Genomic DNA, 23,436 nt, shown 5'->3' with positions numbered 1-23,436 from the left:
TATCTGGAGGGTCCATTGGGGGGAGAGGATCAGGGCCAGGGGCAGGGATTGGAGCCGGTTGGGGGTTTAGAGGAGGAGGTTGATGGGGGGGGGGGTCCAAAAGAAGAAGGTCTTGGCTATCAGAAAGTATAGGTGCAGTGGGAGGTTGTGGTTTGGGTGGCTTGGTTGGCTTAGCCGCAAGAATCCTACATGAATCTGGGGACAAAAAGGGTGTCACCCAAGGAGGAGGATTTTCTACTAAATCTTGCCATACTAAAATATAAGGGATTTGGTCCGGATGACCTTCTTGTCCCGACAAGAAAACTCTAGATTTAACTTTCAGAATTATAGGAAGGCAAAAGGTACCCTCGGTGGGCCAGCCAACCCCGAAAGTTGGCCATTCAGAGCGGCAGAAGGTAATTAGTTTTTTTCTCCGGATGTCTAAACTGAGGTTGTGTCCTCGGGACTTTACAACCCCAAAATTAGCCAGAAGAAGGGAGAGAGGGGTGCTCTGTGTTTGGCCCATGTTTAGGTCCTGGAAGAGATCAGTCAGAGAAAGTTATTTTAAAACAAAAGTAAATTAAGATCCGCTCAGATAATGAAACCTGTTAAGGAAGAAAGATAAATTTTAGTAGCAATATCGCATGCGCGCACCTGATGGGCTAGGGAAAGGGAAAAGGGTTAGCAGCGATATCGCATCCGTATTCCAGATGGGCTTTTAGCCCCAGATGGGTTGTGGTGGACGTCTCCGACCACATCCGACTAGGCGTCCTATAGCGCGTCCGCCAGGACCGTCCTAGTTCCCAAAACAGAAAGTACCCTGAGCCGGCTTACTTACCGATTGATTATCAGTAATGACCCGTTGACCTGAGGTCTGGTGGGCTTGGGGGATATCCCGGACGAGCCCCCAAATGAAATGCCCACGGTCGCGAGATCTCTCACAAAGCCACCAGAGTCGAGAGTCAAAGCCAAACAGCAAGGGTAATTTATTGCAGGTTCGAACCTGGGCCCCTGTGCCCTTGTTTCCAAAGGCACTCCGAGAGCCCCCAAACGGGCCGTTTTAACTTTTTTATACATTGGTACAAACAAGTTCGGGACTTTCCAGTTGTGGGCAAAACAGATTGGCTATCTTATTTAGGGAACATTAATCCTGTATTCTGATTGGTTTAAAATTTATGGGGTAACCAGCAAGCATAGTTACAGAAGCGAGAAAGGCTGATTGTGCAAACCAGAGTTTTGTGCTAAACAGGAAATTCAAAACCGGAGCAAAACCGGTATTGAGGTCTATTACGGCCCCAGTAGGTAGTTATTTTATTTTTAATTTTTATGTGCTCCTCAGCATTATTATGGTATTTTTTTAAAGAGATAGAAAAAGTATCTTTTTCTATCCCTTTAGCTTTAACCTGTATGAGTGTTCATATTTAAAGTGGATTTCTTGTAGACAACATAGTTGGCTTTTACTTTATTTTTTTACTGACTTTCACAATCTCTGTCTTTTAATTGCTATATTTAAACCATTCACATTCAGAGTGATTTTTGATATTGTTGGATTAATATCTACCATGTTAGTAGTTGATCTGTATTAGTTGTACTTGTTCTCTCCCCCCCCCCCACTGCTTTTTCTGCCTTATCTGGTTTTAAACAGTATTTTACCTAATTCTAGTTTACTGCCTCTCTTAGTAAATTAATTATATATATATTTTAAAATAGTGGTTACTGGGCTTCCCTGGTGGAACAGTGGTTGAGAGTCCGCCTGCTGATGCAGGGGACATGGGTTCATGCCCCGGTCCGGGAGGATCCCATATGCTGTGGAGCAGCTGGGCCCGTGAGCCATGGCCGCTGGGCCTGTGCTTCCAGAGCCTGTGCTCTGCAACAGGAGTGGCCACAACAGTGACAGGCCCGCGTACTGAAAAAAAAAATAGTGGTTACTATATACATTTTTCCCTAATGTAAGCTTGCAATATTCATTTTTCCCTAATCGAAATCTACCTTCAAATAGCACGGTACCACTTCATGGGTAATACAGGTACCTTATAACAGAATATTTCCAATGTCTCCTGTTCTTTATGAAATTGGCATAATTTATTTCACTTATCCATATGCTATAATTACCAATATGTTGTTTGTATTATTACTTTATACTGTTATCTGTTAATTAATTCAGAGTAAGAGAAGTAAAATATTTTATTTTACTTTTATTTATTCTTTCTCTGACATTCATCTTTTCTTATGTGGATCTGTGTTTCTCTACCTATATCACTTTCCTTCTACCTAAATAATTTCTTTTAACATTTATTGCAGAGCAGTTCTGGCAATGAATTCCTTCGTTTTTGTTTGTCTGAAAAGGTATTTATTTCTACTTTATTTTGAAGAATTATTTCATGGATATGAAATTCTGGATTGTGGTGTACTTTCTTTCAGCAATAAGTATTTCACTCCACCTTTTTCTTGCTTGCCTGGTTTCCGATGAGAAGTACACTGTAATTGTTAATTCTTATTCTTGGTCCTATATAGATTATATTTTTCCTCTACCTCTTTCTAAATTTCCTCTTTGTCTTTGGTATTCTGCAGTTGGGTATGATATTCAAAGATACAGAGTTGCTTTGGGTGTGGGTGTAGAGGGGAGAATTTTTCCTGTTGGGTGCTGTCTGAGCTTCCTGGTTCTGTGTTTTGGTTTCTGACCTTAACTTTGAAAAGTTCCTGGTCATTATTATTTCAAATATTTCCTCTGCTCTATACTCTCTTTCTTCTTCTGGTACTCTAATTATGTGTATGTAACATTTTCTGAAATTTCTCAGAGTTCTTAGATGTTGTATTTTTTTTTTTAACTATATATTTCAGCTTGAGACGTTTCTATTGACCTAGCTCAAGCTTACTGCTTCTTTCCTTAAGCTGTATCCTCCACTGATGAGCCCATCAAAGGCATTCATTTATGTTAGTGTCTTTTATTTCTAACATTTTATTTCAAGTTGTTTTAGAGTTCCATCTGTCAGCTTACATTACCCATCTCTTCTGCATATTGCCTACATTTTCCATTATTGTCTACATTTTCCATTATTCCCATAACATATTAATCATAGTTATTTTAAATTTCTTGTTTGATAATTCCAATATCTGTGTCACAGCTGAGTCTGGTTCTTATGCTTTTTTGTCTTTTTAGACTGTGCTTTTCTTGCATTTTATCATGCCTTGTAATTTTTTTGTGAAAGCCAGATGTGATGTATCAGGTAATAAAATAAGTACTTAGGCTTCTAGTGTGAGAATTTATGTTAATCTGACTAGGAGTTGGGTTGTATTTAATGTTTTCTCTACTAGTAGTTGCCAGAGGCTTTAAATTTCTCTTGTCTTTTTTATTGACTTTGGGCTTCCCTAAGCACTCCTTCTCTGGAAGTGTGACAGTTCTTTCAGCTGTCATGTACTATTATTATTTGGCAGCCCTGTTGGTGTGATGGTAAAGAATGGGGGAGCAGGTGTGTTCTATACTATTATGATTAAATACAAGTTTTTCAGTGGGTCTGTGTCCCTGGGCTGTGACCTTCCCAATGTCTTTTAGTTCCTCCTACTCTTAGTTGAGACAGTAGGCTAGATGGGACTGCAGTGGGGAAATGCCCTTCCCCCAGGTGGGATATGTCTCTGGTAAAATCTTTGCCCCTGGAGAGTAGACCATTGTCATGGAAAACACTCATGTACATTTCACAATTACTCTTCCCCTTCCACTTCCAGATCTTTCTTGTCTCCTCAGTAAGAGCCTGGTAGGGTTCCTGGAGGTAAAACCCATTAAAGTATGGAAGCTCCCCAAAGACTAAAGCCCCAAAGAGTTTCCTCCTCTTATGCTAGTTTACACTCGGTCTCCAGCATTTCATCAAAACTACCATTTAACTGTTCCTATCAGTTTATGGTTCCCGTAGCTTCTGCTCTGGGGAAACAGATCTTGGCTGTGATTCTCTGGTTTTGCCTATTTCTCCAGATTTTGACTAGTGGTTTGCCCTTGACCTCAGTTCTCCAAAGAGTCCCAGAAAAGTAATTGATTTTGAGTTTGTTCAGCGTTCAGCTTTTTGTTGTTTTAAGGACAGAAGTGATGATGTCTAAGGTCTTTATATATCAGAGCTGAAATTGGAAGAGCTTCTATTTTATTTTTATTTACACAATGGCAGTAAATCATTAAATATATATATATATATATGTAGAAGGTTGGAATAATAGGGGCTTTCATTCAGAGATGAGGAAGTTAATGAGTAATGATACTAAATGACTTGTGCAAGGTGACATGTACATTTAACAGAAAGTATTTAATCTTTAAATTTAACAAAATAGTAATATATTATTAATTTTTCTGAATTTACAATTTAAGAACTTCAGTTTAGAATTGAGGTTGGTATTTTTAATTTCTGCCTCTAAAATTTGCATCCACATGCAAAGTATATGCTGTCCTTTGTGTATTAAACCCAGTAATGCTTTCCAGGTGTTCATTTTGTACCAGGATGGTTATTATTGAAGATGATCATGTTTTTGTATTTTAATCTTGACAAACTAAAATATTTAGAGTGTTCAAAAATGTTTTAATACATGAAAGAAAAGCCAGTGTTTTGAGAGGATAGTCATTTTAAATACAAAGACGAGATTTAGCTTGCAATAGAAGGAGGGGAAATACTGAGATTAGAACTCTAGTTGTTGGCATATTTGTGGACATGAAACTTGAAGGAGAAATTAAATGAATGTTTAAAGAATCTCTTTTCACAGAAGTACCAATTTTAGGATTTTCAAAACCTGATTACCTAAGAAAATAAATAAAAATTTCTATTTTTAAACAAACATGTTAAATATCGATTGTCTGTGTAAGGACTTTTCAAGGAAGAGAAGAAAATGAGAATTAAAAACACATAAATGATCTTCACTTACCAAGACTGAACTAGTAAACCTGTTTCCCAGATCACTATTGTTGAACTATGTGTTAGTTACCATGCTAAATGTTTTGTATATAGCCTCTCAGTTAATCCTTGCAACAGTTAAACATTTATAAAATCTGAAACATAAAGAATTTAGTTGGCATTTCCAAAGTCTGTTCTGGGGCTTTTTCTTCCTCACTGTAGGAATTCTTCTTGGGAGAACGAATTCCCTTACTTCTAGGACCTTTAATTCCCATGCATTGATAGCTCCCAAGCATACATTCCAGTCGGCCTTTCTCTTTCTTTCTCTCTACCTCTCTCTCTCTCCCCCTTCTTCTTTTCCTCCCTCCCCTTTCTTCCCTCCCCCTTCCTCCCTCCCTCCTTCTTTCATTTACTCCTTCCCTCCCTGCCCCACCCTCTCCTTTTCTAGACTTGTATGACCCTACTGCTCACTGGGTGCCTCTACTTATTCCACAGAAACATCTAATTTTAACATGTCCAAAACAGCAGTTTACTTCACCCCACACTTTTTGCCCTGTGTTCTCTTTTACAATGGTGATATTGTCCATGTGATTGCTCAGTCCTGGGAAGTGGGTATAATTCTTGATTTATTGTTCCCTCTCACCCATCACCTCTAACTGATCATCAGTTCCTGTTGATTCTTTTTCCTAAACAGATTGTAAATCTGTCTACTTCTCCTTGTTCTTACTGTCACCACCAAGGTTTATGCCAAGTTGATTCTTGTAGGAATTACTACAATGTCCTCTTATGGGTATTCTCTTCTAGTGTCTTACCTCTCCACTCCATTTTACTCACTGTAGCCACAGTAAGCTTTCCAATATGACAGTGCCTCTTTGGGTAAATTCAAAACTCTACCATGATTTTTCAGGTTTTTCATGACATTGACTCTCTGTTTCTCTCTGGCTTCTCCTCTCCTTCCAATATATATTCATTCTCTCCCCCAACCACCCCCAGCTTTATTGAGGTATAGTTGACAGTTTAAAATTGTACAAAGTATGCAACTTGATATACATATACATTGTAAAATATTAATCACTATCAAACTACTTAACATACGCATCACCTCACATAGTTACCATTTTCTTTTTTTATGTGTAGTGAGAACACAAGCTCTGCCCCTTTAGCAAATTTCAATTGTACAATACAATACTGTTAAGTATAGTCACATTGCTTACTTACTTACGTACTTATTTATTTATTTATTTTTAACATCTTTAATGCAGTATAATTGCTTTACAATGGTGTGTTAGTTTCTGCTTTATAACAAAGTGAATCAGTTATATATATACATATGTTCCCATATCTCTTCCCTCTTGCATCTCCCTCCCTCCCACCCTCCCTATTCCACCCCTCTACATGGTCACAAATCATCTACTGATCCCCCTGTGATATGTGGCTACTTCCCACTAGCTATCAATTTTACGTTTAATAGTGCATATATGCCCATGCCACTCTCTCACTTTGTCACAGCTTACCCTTCCCCTCCCCCATATCCTCAAATCCATGCTCTAGTAGGTCTATGTCCTTATTCCTGTCTTACCCCTAGGTTCTTCATGACATTTTTTTTTTCTTCTTCTTAGATACCATATATACATGTTAGCATACGGTATTTGTTTTTCTCTTTCTGACTTACTTCACTCTGTATGACAGACTCTAGGTCCATCCACCTCATTACAAATAACTCAATTTCGTTTCTTATTATGGCTGAGTAATATTCCATAGTATATATGTGCCACATCTTCTTTATCCATTCATTGGTTGATGGACACTTAGGCTGCTTCCATGTCCTGGCTATTGTAAATAGAGCTGCAATGAACATTTTGGTACATGACTCTTTTAGAATTATGATTTTCTCAAGGTATATGCCCAGTAGTGGGATTGCTGGGTTGTATGGTAGTTCTATTTGTAGTTTTTAAGGAAACTCCATACTGATCTCCATAGTAGCTGTATCAATTTACATTCCCACCAACAGTGCAGGAGTGTTCCTTTTTCTCCACACCCTCTACAGCATTTATTGTTTCTAGATATTTTGATGATGGCCATTCTGACTGGTGTGAGATGATATCTCATTGTAGTTTTGATTTGCATTTCTCTAATGATTAATGATGTTGAGCATTCTTTCATGTGTTTGTTGGCAATCTGTATATCTTCTTGGGAGAAATGTCTGTTTAGGTCTTCTGACCATTTTTGGATTGAGTTGTTTCTTTTTCTCTTATTGAGCTGCATAAGCTCCTTGTAAATTTTGGAGATTAATCATTTGTCAGTTGCTTCATTTGCAAATATTTTAACATTCTGAGGGTTGTCTTTTGGCCTTCTTTATGGTTTCCTTTGCTGTGCAAAAGCTTTTTAGTTTCATTAGGTCCCATTTGTTTATTTTTGTTTTTATTTCCATTTCTCTAGGATGTGGGTCAAAAAGCATCTTGCTGTGATTTATGTCATAGAGTGTTCTGCATATGTTTTCCTCTAAGAGTTTGATAGTGTCTGGCCTTACATTTAGGTCTTTAATCCATTTTGAGTTTATTTTTTATCCATTTTGAGTTTATTTTTGTGTATAGTGTTAGTGAGTGTTCTAATTTCATACTTTTACATGTACCTGTCCAGTTTTCCCAGCACCACTTATTGAAGAGGGTGTCTTTTCTCCACTGTATATTCTTGCCCCTTTATCAAAGATAAGGTGACCATAAGTGCGTGGGATAATCTCTGGGCTTTCTATTCTGTTCCATTGATCTATATTTCTGGTTTTGTGCCAGTACCATAGTGTCTTGATTAGTGTAGCTTTGTAGTATAGTCTGAAGTCAGGGAGCCTGATTTCTCCAGCTCCGTTTTTCATTCTCAAGATTGCTTTGGCTATTCGGGGCCTTTTTGTTTCCATACAAATTGTGAAAATTTTTGTTCTAGCTCTGTGAAAAATGCCAGTGGTAGTCTGATAGGGATTGCATTGAATCTGTAGATTGCTTTGGGTTGCAGAGTCATTTTCACAATGTTAATTCTTCCAATCCAAGACCATGGTATATCTCTCCACCTATTTGTATCAGCTTTAATTTCTTTCATCAGTGTCTTATAATTTTCTACATACAGGTCTTTTGTCTCCTTAGGTAGGTTTATTCCTAGATATTTTATTCTTTTTGTTGCAATGGTAAATGCAAGTGTTTTCTTAATTTCACTTTCAGATTTTTCATCACTAGTGTATAAGAATGCCAGAGATTTCTGTGCATTAATTTTGTATCCTGCTACTTTACTAAATTCATTGATTAGCTCTAGTAGTTTTCTGATAGCATCTTTAGGATTCTCTATGTAAAGTATCATGTCATCTGCAAACAGTGACAGCTTTATTTCTTATTTTCTGATTTGGATTCCTTTTACTTCTTTTTCATCTCTGATTGCTGTGGGTAAAACTTCTAAAACTATGTTGAATAAGAGTGGTGAGAGTGGGCAACCTTGTCTTGTTTCTGATCTTAGTGGAAATGGTTTCAGTTTTTCACCATTGAGGACGATGTGGCTGTGGGTTTGTCATATATGGCCTTTATTATGTTGAGGAAAGTTCCCTCTATGCCTACTTTCTGCAGTGTTTTTATGATAAATTGGTGCTGAATTTTGTCGAAAGCTTTCTCTGCATCTATTGAGATCATCATATGGTTATTCTCCTTCAATTTCTTAATATGGTGTATCACATTGATTGATTTACATATATTGAAGAATCCTTGCATTGTTGGAATAAACCCCACTTGATCATGGTGTATGGTCCTTTTACTGTGCTGTTGGATTCTGTTTGCTCGTATTTTGTTGAGGATTTTGCATCTATGTTCATCAATGATATTGGCCTGTAGTTTTCTTTCTTTGTGACATCTTTGTCTGGTTTTGTTGTCAGGGTAATTGTGGCCTTGTAGAATGAGTTTGGGAGTGTTCCTCCCTCTGCTATATTTTGGAAGAGTTTGAGAAGGATAGGTGTTAGCTCTTCTCTAAATGTTTGATAGAATTAGGTTGTGTTCTAACTTCATTGATTTACATGCAGCTGTCCAACTTTCCCAACACCCTTTGCTGAAAAGACTCCTTTCCCATTGTACCTTCTTGCCTCCTTTGTTGAAGATTAATTGACTGCGGTGTGTGGGTTTACTTCTGGGCTCTTTCTTCTTTTCCATTGATCCATATTCTGTTTTTGTGCCAGTACCACACTGTTTTATTACTGTAGCTATGTAGTATTCTCTGAAGTCTGGGATGGTTATGCCTCCTGCTTGGTTCTTTTTTCAGGATTGCTTTGGCAGTTCTGAGTCTTTTATGGTTCCAGATGAATTTTAGGGTTATTTGTCCTAGTTCTGTGAAAAGTGCCATTGGTAATTTGATAGAGATTGTGTTAAATCTGTAGATTGCTTTGGGTACTATTGCCATTTTAACAATATTAATTCTTCCAATCCAAGAGCATGTGATATCTTTCCATTTCTTTGAATCATTTTCAATTTCCTTTATTAATGTTTTATAGCTCTCAGCTTATGAGTCTTTCACCTTCTTGGTGAGGTTTATTCCTAAGTATTTTATTTTGGGGGTTGTGATTTTAGAAAGTATTGTTTTTTGTTTGTTGTTTTCTTTTTACATTCTTTCTGATATTTCACTGTTGTTGTAAAGAAATGCAACTGACTTCTGTATGTTAATCTTGTATCTTGCTACATTACTGAATTCATTTATCAGTTCTAGCAGTTTTTGTGTGGAGTCTTTAGGGTATCATACAGTGTATCATCTATATATAATTACAATTTTACCTCTTCCCTTCCAATTTGGATACATTTTATTTCTTTTTCTTGTCTGATTGCTGTGGCTAGGACTCCCAATACTGTGTTGAATAGAAGAGGTGAGAGTGGGCAATGTTGCCTTGCTCCAGATTTTAGCAGGAAGGCTTTCAGCTTTTCACCTTTGACTATTATATTGGCTGTGGGTTTGTCATAAATAGTTTTTACTATTTTGAGATATGTTCCCTCTCCATCCACTTTGGTAAGAATTTTTATCATGAATGGATGTTGAATTTTGTCAAATGCTTTTTCTGCATCTATTGAGATGATCATGTGGTTTTTGTTTTTTCTTTCGTTTATACGGTGTATCACATTGATTGATTTGTGTGTGTTGAACCATCCTTGTAAACTTGGGATGAATCCCACTTGGTCATGGTTATGATCATTTTCATGTGTTGTTGGATTTGGTTTGTTAATATTTTGTTGAGAAGTTTCGCATCTATATTCATCAAAAATATTGGCCTGTAATTTTTTTTTTCTGATGGTGTGTTAGTCTGGTTTTATTATCAGTGATATGGTGGCTTCATTAAAATGTCCTTGGGAGTGTTCCCTTCTCTTCAATTTTCTGTAAGAATTTGAGAAGAATTGATATAAATTCTTCTTTGTATGTTTGCTAGAATTCACCTGTGAAGCCATCTGGTCCTGGACTTTTATTTGTAGGGAGTTTTTAAATTACAGACTCTATTTCAGTTCTAGTGATCAGTCTGTTCAAATTATTTATTTCTTCTTGATTCAATTTTGGAGGGCTGTGTGTTTCTAGAAACTTGTCCCATTTCTTCTAGGTCACCAAATTTTTGACATATAATTATTCATAGTATTCCCTTATGGTTTTTTGTTATTCTGTAGTATCAATTGTTATGTCTCCTTTTTCATTTCTTATTTTGTTTATTTGGGTTTTCTCTCTTTTCTTCTTAGTGAGCCTGGCCAGAAGTTTGTCAATCTTGTTTATCCTTTCAACGAATCAACTCCTGGTCTTACTGATTTTGTCCTATTTTTTAAATTTCTATTTTATTCATTTCCTCTCTAGTTTTTATTATTTCCTTCCTTCTTCTGACTTCAGGTTTTGTTTTTCTTCTTTTTCTAATTCTTTTAAGTGGTTGGTTAAGTTGTTTATTTGAGATTTTTCTTCTTTTTGGAGGAAGGCCTGTATTGCTATAAACTTCCCTCTAAGAATTGCTTTTGCTGTATCCCATAGACTTTGTATGGCTGTGTTTTCATTGCCATTTGTCTCAAGGTATTTTTTAATTTCCTCTTTGATTTCATCATTGACCCATTGGTTTTTTAGAAGCATGTTGTTTAGTTTCCATGGAATCATTTTTTTCTCATTTCCTTTTCTGTGGTTAATTTCTAGTTTCATGTTGTTGTTGTCAGAAAAGATGCTTGAGATATTTTCTATAGTCTTAAATTTGTAGAGGCTTGTTTTGTGCCCTAGTATGTGGTTAATTCTAGAGAATGTTCCATGTGCACTTGAAAAGAATGTGTAATCTGGTTTTTTGGATGTAATGTTGTGAAAATATCAATTAAGTCTAACTGTCCTATTGCATCACTTAGGATCTCTGTTGCCTTATTGATTCTCTGTCTGGAAGATTTGTCCATTGATGTGAGTGGGGTGTTAAAGTCTCCTACTATTATTGTATTCCTGTCAATTTCTCCCTCTATGTCTGTTAGTATTTGCTTTATGTATTTGGGTGCTCCTATTTTAGGTACATATATGTTGATAAGTGTAAAATCCTTTTGTATTGATCCTTTTATCATTATATAGTGTCCTTCTTTATCTTTCTTTATAGCCTTTGTTTTAAAGTCTATTTTGTCTGATATGAGTATTGGGACCCCCACTTTCTTTTCATTTCCATTTGCATGAAATACCTTTTTCCATCCCCTGGCTTTCAATCTATGTGTGTTCTTTGCCCTAAAGTGCATCTCTTGTAAGCGGTATACTGTACACTCTTGTTTTTTTATCCAACCTGCCACTCTGTCTTTTGACTGGAGCATTTAGTCCATTAACATTTAAGGTAATTATTGATAGATATATATTTATTGCCATTTAAAACCTTATTTTCCCATTGATTTTATATTTCTTCTTTGTCCGTTTCTTTTTCCTTTTGTTTTTCCTTTCATCATTTGATGATTTTCCTTTTGTATTATACTTATGTTCTCTTTTTGGTTTTTGTGAATCTATTGTGTGTTTCTGACTTGTGGTTACACTGTTTTTCATGTATGTTAACTCCTTCCTATATATAGTTGCCTTAGACTGGTAGTCATATAGGCTCAAACACATTCTAGGGAAAAAAAAAATCCACATTTTCTTACTCTCCTCCCCCACATTTTATGATTTTGATGTCCTCTCTTACATCTTCATGTTCTTCTTTTTGCTATTCATTGTGGTTGTCATCACTTTCACAGAAAATATTTTTGATTTTAAAATATTTTGATTAAAATTTAAAACATTCTGATTAATTTTGATTAAAACATTTCATTAAAATGTTTTAATCTGTATACTGGTTTCTTTAAGTGATTATTTTCCAATTGTAATTTTCTTTTTCTTATAGATTCTTACTTCTTTTCTATTTAGAGAAGAACTTTCAATATTTCCTTTAGGATAAGTATAGTATTGCTGTATTCTTTTAATTTTTGCTTGTCTGGGAAGTTTTTTATCTCTCCTCTTCTAAAGGATAATCTTGCTGTGTAGAGTATTCTAGTTTGCAAATTTTTCCCTTCCAGGACTTTAAATATATCTTGACACTTGCTTTTGGCCTACAACGTTTCTGTAGAGAAATCAGCTGATAGTGTTAGTGGGGTTCCCTTGTAATTAACTCTTTGCTTTTCTCTTACTGCCTTTAGAATCTTCTCTTTGTCTTTAGCTTTTGACATTTTTATTATAGTATGTCTTAGTGTAGGTCTGCTTGGGTTTATCTTGTTTGGGACCCTCTGTGCTTCCTGTACGTGGATATCTGTTTCCTTCTTTACATTTGGGAAGTTTTCAGCCATAATTTCTTCAAACACATTTTTGATCCCTTTTTGCTTTCTTTCCCTCCTGGAATCCCTATTTTGCATAGGTTGGCATAGTTTATATTATCCCATAGGTCTCTTGTATTGCTTTCTTCTTATTTTTTTTTTTATTTGGCTTTCTGTCTTGATTGGACGATTTCCATTATTCCTTATTCCATTATTCCAGGTCACTTATTTGTTCTTCTGCATTATTCATTTTGCTATTCATTGACTTTAGCTCAGCTTTTATCTTGGCAAATGAGTTTTCTAATATTTCTTGGTTCATCTTTCTAGTTTCTTTTTTCTGTACTCTGCATTTCCATTGATACCCCTTCTTAATTCCTTCAGTATTTTCATTATCTCCTGTTTTAAATCAGTGTCTATCATATTGAATAGGTCTGCTTCATTGTTTGTTCTTTCAGGGGAATGCTCTTGGTCTTTTAACTGGGAGTGGTTCCTCTGCTTCATTTTACTTTTATTTCTCTCTGTGAGTTTAGGAGAAGCAATTATGTACTCTGGTCTTGGAGGACTCTTTATACGTGGGAGCATCCCTGTGTAGCTTGTATGGATTTAGTATTTTTGGTCTGAGGGCTTTTTTTAGTATGCATGCCTGGCACCTCTTTCCTCAGCATGTGCTGGTCATTATCCCCTTGATAGGTGGTATGCAGATGTGGCTACTGGTGCCCAGTCCTGGAGTTCTCAGTGGTGGCAATGGCTCAGGAATGGCCCTGGGACACAGGATGGGAGCAGAGGTGGCTCACAACCACTCCTGGAGTTTGGGCAGGTGGCAGTGGGGGCTCTCAACCACTCCTGGGGTCTGCAAGGGTGGCAGTGGTGGCTTGCAACCACTCTTGGCTTGCAATGACTCCTGGTATCTGGGAGGGAGGTGGCAGGAGCCCACAACTACTCCTGGATTCCAAGAGGGAGATAGCAGAGACCCATGACCACTCCTTGGGTCTGGGAAGGAGGAGGTGGGGGCCTGTGGCCATTCTTCGGTCTGGGTGGGTAATTATTTTTATTTTAAACACCTGAAATTGTTCTTCCTTTTTGAATACATGTATACATGCACAAACAAACCTGTTCAAGCATTTGATCAAAATGTTAAAAATTAAAAGATATAATAACATACAAAATTGAAATGATTTGCTTCTCTTTTGTTTGTTCTTACCATTTTAGATGATGGAAAATTGTCCTTTGAAGAATTCAAAGCATATTTTGCAGATGGTGTTCTGAGTGGAGAAGAGTTACGTGACCTCTTCCATACCATTGATACACATAATACCAAGTAAGGAACTTTTTTTAAATCACTACATTCTGTAAATAAAGTAGAGAGGGCATGAACAAGTACATACCAATGAAACAGAGATGGAGTAAAGCTGTAGAGGACACATTCTGTAACACGCCTATGTTCAGTTCTGAGATAGCCTCTGACAATTGAAATGCTGTGAAAAACTGAATTTTGAACTGGAAAATAAAGATTTTCTGTAGGAAGTTCTCATAAAGAGTTTGCAGAATTAAAACAAAGCATAGGTTATAAATAATTCTAATTCTGCCATTAATAAGAAAGTAGGATTTTACCTTGTTTCTTAGATTTCATCTCAGTTTGCTTCATTTAAAAATTGTTCTAAGTCCATTTTTATGTTACTGTAGTAAAATAGGAAATTGCAGCAATTATCTGGACAATTCAGATGTGTGTGCTGAACTCCAAATCAGTGTTACCTGAGAGATGTAGGTAATGCGGGACACAGAATTTTCTCTGAGCAATCAAAGTATATAGTGATCTACTTGATTTATTTTAAAATCTAGCAAAATAAAATATGAGCTCTGAAAATTTGTAGGTTTAGCTGATGGATTTTTTTGAGTCATTTTACAAGAAATGATTTACTTAATTTTTGAAATTTAAAGTGCTTTATTATGTTGCACTATAGGCACAGCTATGATTACATTTCTAAAAAATATTTGCTTCTCATGATCAAGCAAAATATTTTAAAAATATTATTTATGTGACAAAAGAGGAAAATTTAACTTGCAAGTTAAAGAGGAAAATTTAACCAACAAGATATATTTTCAATGTTTTCCTTCTTTCTTTCCAAATATTTTCAAAGTGGTTATGTCACTATATTTAAAGTGATAAAAGGAAAAAAAATATATAATGAAAAATATTCTACCCAACAAGGGTAACATTCAGATTTGAAGGAGAGATAGTTTTAAGACAAACAAAATCTAAAAGAGTTTGGTACCACTAAAATGTCTGTACAATAAATGTTAAAGGGAGTTCTCTAAGTGGAAAAGAAAGACCACAAACAGAAATATGAAAATTATGAAGGTAAAGATCTCATTAGTAAAGGAAAATACACAGTAAAGATGGTAGATCAATCACTCACAAAACTAGTAGGCAGGTTAAAAGACAAAAGTAGTAAAATCATCTAATCCACCATAAGTAGTTAAGAGATATTTTTTTAAATGCAAAATGTGAAATAAAAAATATTAAATGTTGGGTGGGGGTGCAGGTCTGTTAGAATGCATTTGAACTTAAGAGATCAGTAAAGTATAATTATCGTGTGTGTGTGTGTATATATATATACATATATATATACACACATATATATTGTTATATATAAACCACATGGTAACCACAAACACAAATCTATAATAGATATACACACAAAATAGAGAAAGGAATCCAAAAATAACAATAAACATAGCATCAAGTCACATTGGAAGAGTGCAAAAGAAAAAGGAAGGAACAATAAAGAATTATAAAAATGAACTGAAAACAATTAACAAAATGGCAATTGATACGTACTTATCAATAACTACTTTAAATGTAAATGGATGAAATGCTCCAATCAAACAACACAGAGTGCCTGAATGGATACAAAAATAAGACCCATATGTATGCTGCCTACAAGAGACTTACTTCAGGTCTAAAGACACACAAAGACTGAAAGTGAGGGGATGCAAAAAGGTATTCCATGCAAGCAGAAATGAAAAGAAAGCCAGGGTAGCAATATTTATATCAGATAAAATAGACTTTTAAACAAAGACTGTAACAAGAGACAAACTAGGACATTACATAATGATAAAGAGATAAATGCAATAAGGAGATATAACATTTATAAATATATTTAAATCCAACATGGGAGCACCTAAATATATACAGTTATATATACTAAATAACTAATGAGTCACTGAAGAAATCAAAGAGAAATCACACAAATGAAAATAGAAACACAACAATCCACAATCTATGGGACACAGCAAAAACAGTTGTAAGAGGGAAGTTTATAGAGATACAAGCCTACCTCAGGAAAGAAGAAAAATCCCAGAGAAACAGCTTAATCTTACACCTAAAGGAACTAGAAAAAGAAATGCCAACAAAAATCTAATGTTAGTATGAAGAAAGCAATAATAATGAACATAGGAGAAATAAATGTAATAGAGACTAAAAAAGAGACAAAAAAAATCAATGAAACTAAGAGCTGATTCTTTGAAAAGATAAACAAAATTGATAAAACTTTAGACAGACTCATCAAGAAAAAAGGAGAGGTCCCAAATCAATAAAATAAGAAATTAAAAAAAGAGAGAGGTCCAAAATCAATAAAATAAGAAATGAAAAAGAAGTTACAACCCATGTTATAGAAATAGAAAGGATCATAAGAGATTGCTAAGAACAATTATACACCAATAAAATGGACAACCTAGAAGAAATGGATGAGTTCCTAGAAACATAAATATCCCAAGACTGAATCAGGAAGAAATAGAAAATATTAACAGACCTATTACCAGTAATGAAAAATAATCAGTAATAGAACAAACATAAGTTCAGGACTAGTTGGCTTCACAGGTGAATTCTCTCAAATATTTAGAAGAGTTAATGCCTATCCTTCTCAAACTATTCCTTCCCCCCCGAAAAAAAAATTGAAGAGGAAGGAATGCTTCTGAACTCATTGCAAGAGGCCAGCATTACCCTGATACCAAAACTAGACAAAGACCCCACAGAAAAAGAAAATGATAGGCCCATATCTCTGGTGAACATAGATGCAAAAATCCTCAAAAAAATTTTAGCACATTGAATTCAACAATACATTAAAAGGATCAAACAACATGATCAAGTGGGATTCATCCCAGATTTATCCCCCAGATGCAAGGATGGTTTAATATCAGCAAATCAATTAATAGGATACACTGCATTAACAAATGGAAGAGTAAAAATCATATGATCATCTAAACAGATGGAGAAAAACTTTTGACAAAATTCAACACCAATTTATGATTTAAAACCTCTCGACAAAATGGGTGTAGAAGTAATATACCTCAACATAATAAAGGCGTAAATAACTAATGCACAGCTAACATCATATTCAACAGTGAAAGGTTGAAACTTTTCCCACAAAGATCAGTAACAAGAAAAGCATGCTCAATCTACCACTCCTATTCAACATAGTACTGGAAGTCCTAGCCAAGGCAATTAGACTAGCAAAGGAAATAAAAGAATTCAGATTGGAAGGAATAAGTAAAACTGTCATTGTTTGCAGATGACATGATACTATATATAGAAAATTCTATATAGTATAGATACTATATATAGAAAATTCTAAACACACTGCCAAAAAACTACTAGAACTTTCAATGAATTCAGTAAAGTTGTAGGATAAAAAATTAACATACAGAAATCTGTTGCATTTCTGTACACTAAGAACAAACTATCAGAAAGAGAAATTAAGAAAACTATCTCATTTACAGTGGCATCAAAACTAATAAAATTCCTAGGTATAAATCTAACCAAGGAGGTAAAAGACCCATTTGGAAAACTATAAAACATTGATGAAAGAAATTGAAGATAACAACATACAAAGGGAAATATATACTGTGCTAAGGAATTGGAAGAATTAATATTGTTAAAATGTCCATGCCACCCAAAGCAATCTACAGTTTTAGTGTAATCCCTATCAAAATACCAATGGTAATTTCCACAGAACTAGAACAAATAATTCTAAAATTTGCCTGGAAACACAAAGGACCCTGAATAATCTAAACAATTTTGAGAAAGAAAAACAACACTGGATGTATCCCACTCCCTCATTTCAAACTATACCTCAAAGCTACAGTAATCAAAACAGTATGGTACTGGCATGAAAACATAGATCAGTGGAACAGAATTAAGAGCCCAGAAATAAACCCATGTTTATATGTTCAATTAGTCTACAACAAAGGAGGAAAGGACATACAATGGAGAAAAGACAGCTTCTTCAATAAATGGTATTGGGAGAACCAGACAGCTACTTACAAAATAATCAAACTGGACTACTTTCTCATGCCATATAAAAAATATACTCAAAATGGATTAAAAACATAAATGTAAAGCCTTAAACCATAAAACCTTTAGAAGATAACACAGGCAGTATGCTATTTGACATTAGTCTTAACAATATTTTTTTGGATTTGTCTCCTCAGGCAAGGGAAACAAAAGCAAAAATAAATAAATAAGACTACATCAAACTAAAAAGTTTTTACACAGTGAAAGAAAATATCAGAAAAATGAAAAGGTAGCCTACTGAATGTGAGAAGATATTTTCAAACTATATATTGGAAAAGAAGTCAGTATCTCAGTATCCAAAATATACAAGGAACTCATACAACTCAACCTCAAAAAAAACAACCAAGTAAAAAAGGGCAGAGGACTTGAATAGATATTTTTCCAAAGAAGAAATAAAGATGGCCATCAGACACATGAAAATATGCTCAAGGTCACTAATTATCAGCAAACTGCAAATGAAAACCACAATGAGATATCACCTCACACCTGTCGGAATGGGTACTATCAAAAATACAACCAATAGCAAATGTTGGTCAGGATGTGGAGTAAAGGGAAACCTTATACACTCTTGGTGGGAATGCAATTTGGTACAGTTACTATGAAAACATAGTGTAGAGTTTCCTAAAACAATTAATGATAGAGCTACCATACAATCTAGCTATTTCACTTCTGAGTATTTTTCTGAAGAAAACAAAATCAAAAAGATACATGCACCCCCATGTTCACTGCAGCATTATTTACAATAGCCAAGATTTGGAAGCAACCTAAGAGTCCATCAATAGATGGATGAATAAGGAAGATGTGGTACATACATACAATATAATACTATTCAGCCATAAAGAGAATAAAATTTTGCCATTTGCAACAATATGGATGGACTTTTGGAGGATATAATGCTAGGTGAAATAAGTAAAATAAAGAAGGCGAATAATGTGTGATATCACTTACATGTGGAATCTAAAAATTACAACAAACTAGTGAATATAACAAAAAAGAAGCAGACTTACAGATGTAGAGAGCAAAATAGTGGTTGCCAATGGGGAGAGAGAGGGGAGAGCATCAATATAGGGTTGGGGGACTAGAGGTACAAAATATTATGTATAAAATGAATAAGCTACAAGGATATGATGACAGCATAGGGAATATAGCTAATATTTTATAATAACTGCAAATATTGTTAAAAATTGTGAATTGCTATGAGTCATGGGGATGAATTGTACTGCATGAGGAATACAGTCAATAATATTGTAATAACATTGTATGATGATAAATAGTAACTAGATTTACTGTGATCATTTTGTAATGTATAGCAATATTGAATCACTATGTTGTACACGTGCAACTAATGTAGTCAATTATTCTTCAACATCAAAAGAAGTGTTTTCACTTATCAGAAAGCCAGCATGTCCACATTTTTCAGCCAGTTAGAGGAATACATTAAGAAATTAGCATAATTCCTTGTAGAAGAGATTCACAGCACAGGCAGGGAGAATGATCCCCTGGAGGCAAAAATGATTCTTCCAGTATAGCAATTTGGAGTTCCAGATTGTCAGGATAGACCAAACAGTAGACCAGATGGAAGTTTTGCTGTTATATCAGACAGTGAACACACAGGAAAGTTTCTTGGGGCCTGCAGATGGAAGCCTGTGATAGAGATGGACAACTGATGTCTTCAGATCAGGTGTTCCTTATTCCAGACTAAAATAATTTTTTTGGATGCTGAGCACTGGTATTTCAACCCAGTACTTGTTAAATCACTGAAGCACATTAAAGCAAACAAACAAACAAAAAAATTACCACCTACAAAAAATCATAGTTCATCTTGAGCTAGACTTGAAAGTTTAAAATTTTCTTTCTTAACCTAACATGAAACTTTTCTCTCTAAAGTTTCACTTAATTTGTTCAATTTCTTAGGGCCATGCAGAATATGAATATTTTATAACAAGTCTTTCTAATATTTGAAGACAGTTTTTATGCACCAATAATGAGATAAAGTCCCATAATAATTGGAGAGTAATAATATCAAAGGGTTTGTTTTAGATGATAGAATTTTATTCCTTCTGAAACAGGAAAATCCGTTCATTTTATACTTGTGCATAACAGTTAAATTTTAAAGCTTGATTAGTTGGTTGATGAAACCGCCTTCTCCCTTGAGTTACCCATTACCCTCCTTAAGTAGACACATTTTATGGGCATTAGGAAAAGAAGGCAGGATCAGTACCCAAGGAATAAGTATTTAGTAGGTTGGTCTGAAGACCAAAGCCTGCACTGCATTATGACTAGAAAGGTCATTCCAATTCCAATAGCTCCAATAGTGGGTAAGAGAGATCTCCCTATTAACGTAGCCTATACATCTTCAACTAGCACTGAACGCTAAGAGAGCAGCACCAAGTGCCTGGAGGATAGGGCAGACCCCAGTCCCAGGTGCTAAGCTAAGGAAGTATGGCATGACTTAGAGTCATGAAATCAGAAAATGGAAAAAGGTGGTGTAGCCGTATGTCAAGAGAGCACAGTGAAAATCAAAGTCCAGAGAATACAGGCTAAAGTGTGGTGGACACACTGGCTGTGTCAGGGTTGAGTTTTAGCAGTATAGATTGGGCAAAGGAACACTGGCAGAAGAGTACTCCAAGTATTCAGATGAAGCCCAAACTGCCCATGAGCAAACTCACAGAGAACGAAGAGTCCAGATGGAGCATTTTATGATCAAGACTTACCTGTTAGAACCAGATGGTGGGCTGGCCTCTGTCCAGGCATTAAGTTGCCTCTTTGGCATAAGCAGACAAAGCCCAACAGATGTATACTGTTTTCCACAGAGAGGCACAAGTTAGCTGACACATGTGGTCAATGATGTTAGTTTAGCATGCTTATATGCCAAATGAGGCATGGCGCCAGAGAAGCCAAGGAAACTAAGGAGGGAGAGAATAACATTCTTTTTATAGATTTGCCTCAACTTCTCCTAAGCCTTACTTAGCAGAGTTCACAGCAGGGCAGAAGATGTACTAGGAAGGACTTTACTGGTTGTGAGTGACAGAAACATAAATTAAGCTGACTTAAAGAAATAATTATCTGGTTCATGTATCTGAAAAGTCCAGAGGTAGGCTTCATGTGTGTTGGAATAAAGTGCCCAAACAGTGGTGCTAGGAATCTGTCTATCATCTCTCACCTCTTCTTTCTCTATGTTGGCTATTCTCTTGTGCAGACTCTCTTGCTGAGAGGTCAAGATGGTTACGAGAGGCTCAAGGTTCATATTGCCACCACCTTGGCAAACGCCAAGAGGCTGGTTTTCTTTCAGAGTAGTACCAGCAAAATTCTGGTCTTGAATTATGTTAGCCTGGCTTGGAGCTCATACACATCTCTGGAAAATCACTGTTTTCAAGGAAAAAATAAAGTGAAAAGGAACCAGGATGCTATTATCAAAATAAGGGGGAATAAATTCTGGGCAGGCAAAACTTGAGTCCCCTGTAGATCAAATAACCACCTACTTAGCCTCAAAGACTTCCACTTACCATCTCATATTTTAGAGGACAAGGAGCTTGGTAGAGTTTCAACTCCAGAGAGCTCCTACAAAGTGTGGAGTCAATCTGGAAAATCTGAAGCTATCTATATGGGAAAAGATTGAAGCCAAGGAGAAATCTTTGTTTTAATAGGCATCCTAGTTCCATTGAGCTATGCAGGACCCTAGCCCTCTACACCTGCCTCTCTTCTTGACCATCTGATTGTGTCTATTCTCAATGTTCCTGTTTTCCCATACTCCACTAGAATCATGCCTATAATCCCCCTTCTTTTTCCTTATGGTCCTACCAAGTCTCTGTATTTGCAGATACTGCAAAAAACTTAGGCAGACTTAGTGAGTAACACCTGGTCTTTTTTCTCTTAGTATTTCTCCATAATCACCTAACAGATTTTCTGGGCAGTTGTCACATATCACATTATCCTTATTTTTTTTAATTTAAAAATTAGAAAGAACTGAGTATATAACTAAGAGAAGCACTATTTGATTACATCCTATAGAGGTATACTTTTTGCCACATTCTTAGAGACTGAAAATAGAAGTCTTACAACCTTACCAAGACTCACTCTAATCTATAACCAGTTCTCCAGTTATTGATTCCATTTCATCATTGGAACTAACCTGTAGTCATCAAATTTCCTTATTATTCACTCAATTTTTAAATGTGCCTTTCACTCCAATAATTTCTGAAATCCATTTATTTTCTTTGAGCATATCTACTTCATGAAGATATGGAGAGAATAAAACAAGCTACTTCTTAAGAGTTACATTTAAAATTATTTTCTTTCCTGTGAAGGCATTTCATTGGCACCACCACAATTTCCTCCTAAATCAGACCATTCCACAATTTGCAGTGCTGACTGGGGCTGAGGACTGTTCCTTGTAGGGAGAGTGAGGAATCAACAAAGTCTACATAATAATTAAGAAGATTAGCATAGTTTGAGGGATTTATAAAGAAGACAATTTTAAGGAGATTTTCTTTAAAGTGACAGGAAATGGTTTCTCCTTAGTTATAATTGCTGAAAAAATAATTGGTTCTAATTTTCTCTGACAAAGATGATAGACAAGCCAAATTTTGTATCAAGACAATATGTATATAATTTCTAAAAAATATGGAATTTCTAAAGGAAATGTTTAATTTTTAATTAAATAAGGAAATACATTTATTGAATGACTATATGGCAGGCACTTACTTGCATCATCTTATTTAATCTTCACAAAAAAACAAATAACAAGGTATTATTAGTATTATTATTATTCACAGCCTACAGTTAAGGAATCTGATACAGAAATTTAAGTGATTTGACCAAGGTTACACAGACAGTAGTGTAAGTCCTGGAGATTATTTCATGGCGGCCTGAAAACAAAACTCAAAGCTCTTTCCATTGTCATGCCACCTCAGTAAATTTTCAGATTTTTAGCTATTTATTTTGTATATCAGAAATCAAAAGATTCCAAGGCCAGCTTTTAAACTCACTTTCAGGTATTTCATTCTTGATGAAAAGATGCTTGATTCTTTCCAGCAGTAGAATATATTTGGATGTGCAGCATAGAGGTAATTGCTTTAATTGCTGCCTTTATCTCTCCTCTTTTTATATCCATAATGTAGGATTTTTACAGTGTAGGAGTTGTTACAATGTAGCAATGTTATTCTTTTTCTCTGTGGACATTATTTCTTTCTTGGAACATTTCCCTCCCTCCATCCTACCTTTACATTTGGAATTTTGGACTTACTCCTCTTGGACTTACTCCTCTTACTACTCTCCATCCCATCACTCTGCACTTACCTCATTTTCTCCATTGTTCTGCAGAGCACTCACAGAGTTTTACTGTTTCAATTAGTCATTTTTATTAAAGACCTTTGCTTCCAAATTTTTCCAGATATTTTATATTTTTAATATTATCTAGAGAATTATTCTCTGCTTGTCACCTCTTCCTCCCAATAAAGAA

At 35.5% G+C, this 23,436-nt stretch overlaps 1 protein-coding gene across 2 annotated transcripts in view; it reads left to right on the top strand.

Moving 5' to 3' along the window:
• The window catches only part of NECAB1 (N-terminal EF-hand calcium binding protein 1), a 267,113-nt gene that overhangs the window by 68,637 nt on the left and 175,040 nt on the right, over positions 1-23,436 (top strand). For both annotated transcript variants that reach the window (XM_067711804.1, XM_067711803.1), the window contains exon 3: positions 13,832-13,940. In XM_067711804.1, the coding sequence (XP_067567905.1) occupies positions 13,832-13,940 (109 nt within the window). The remainder of the gene's footprint in view (positions 1-13,831; positions 13,941-23,436) is intronic.

The sequence above is a fragment of the Pseudorca crassidens genome, chromosome 17 (genome assembly GCF_039906515.1).
Source record: "Pseudorca crassidens isolate mPseCra1 chromosome 17, mPseCra1.hap1, whole genome shotgun sequence".
NCBI classification, from domain to species: Eukaryota; Metazoa; Chordata; class Mammalia; order Artiodactyla; family Delphinidae; genus Pseudorca; species Pseudorca crassidens.
The sequence above is the reverse complement of the archived record's forward strand: the minus strand, read 5'-3'. Positions and strand labels throughout refer to the sequence as shown.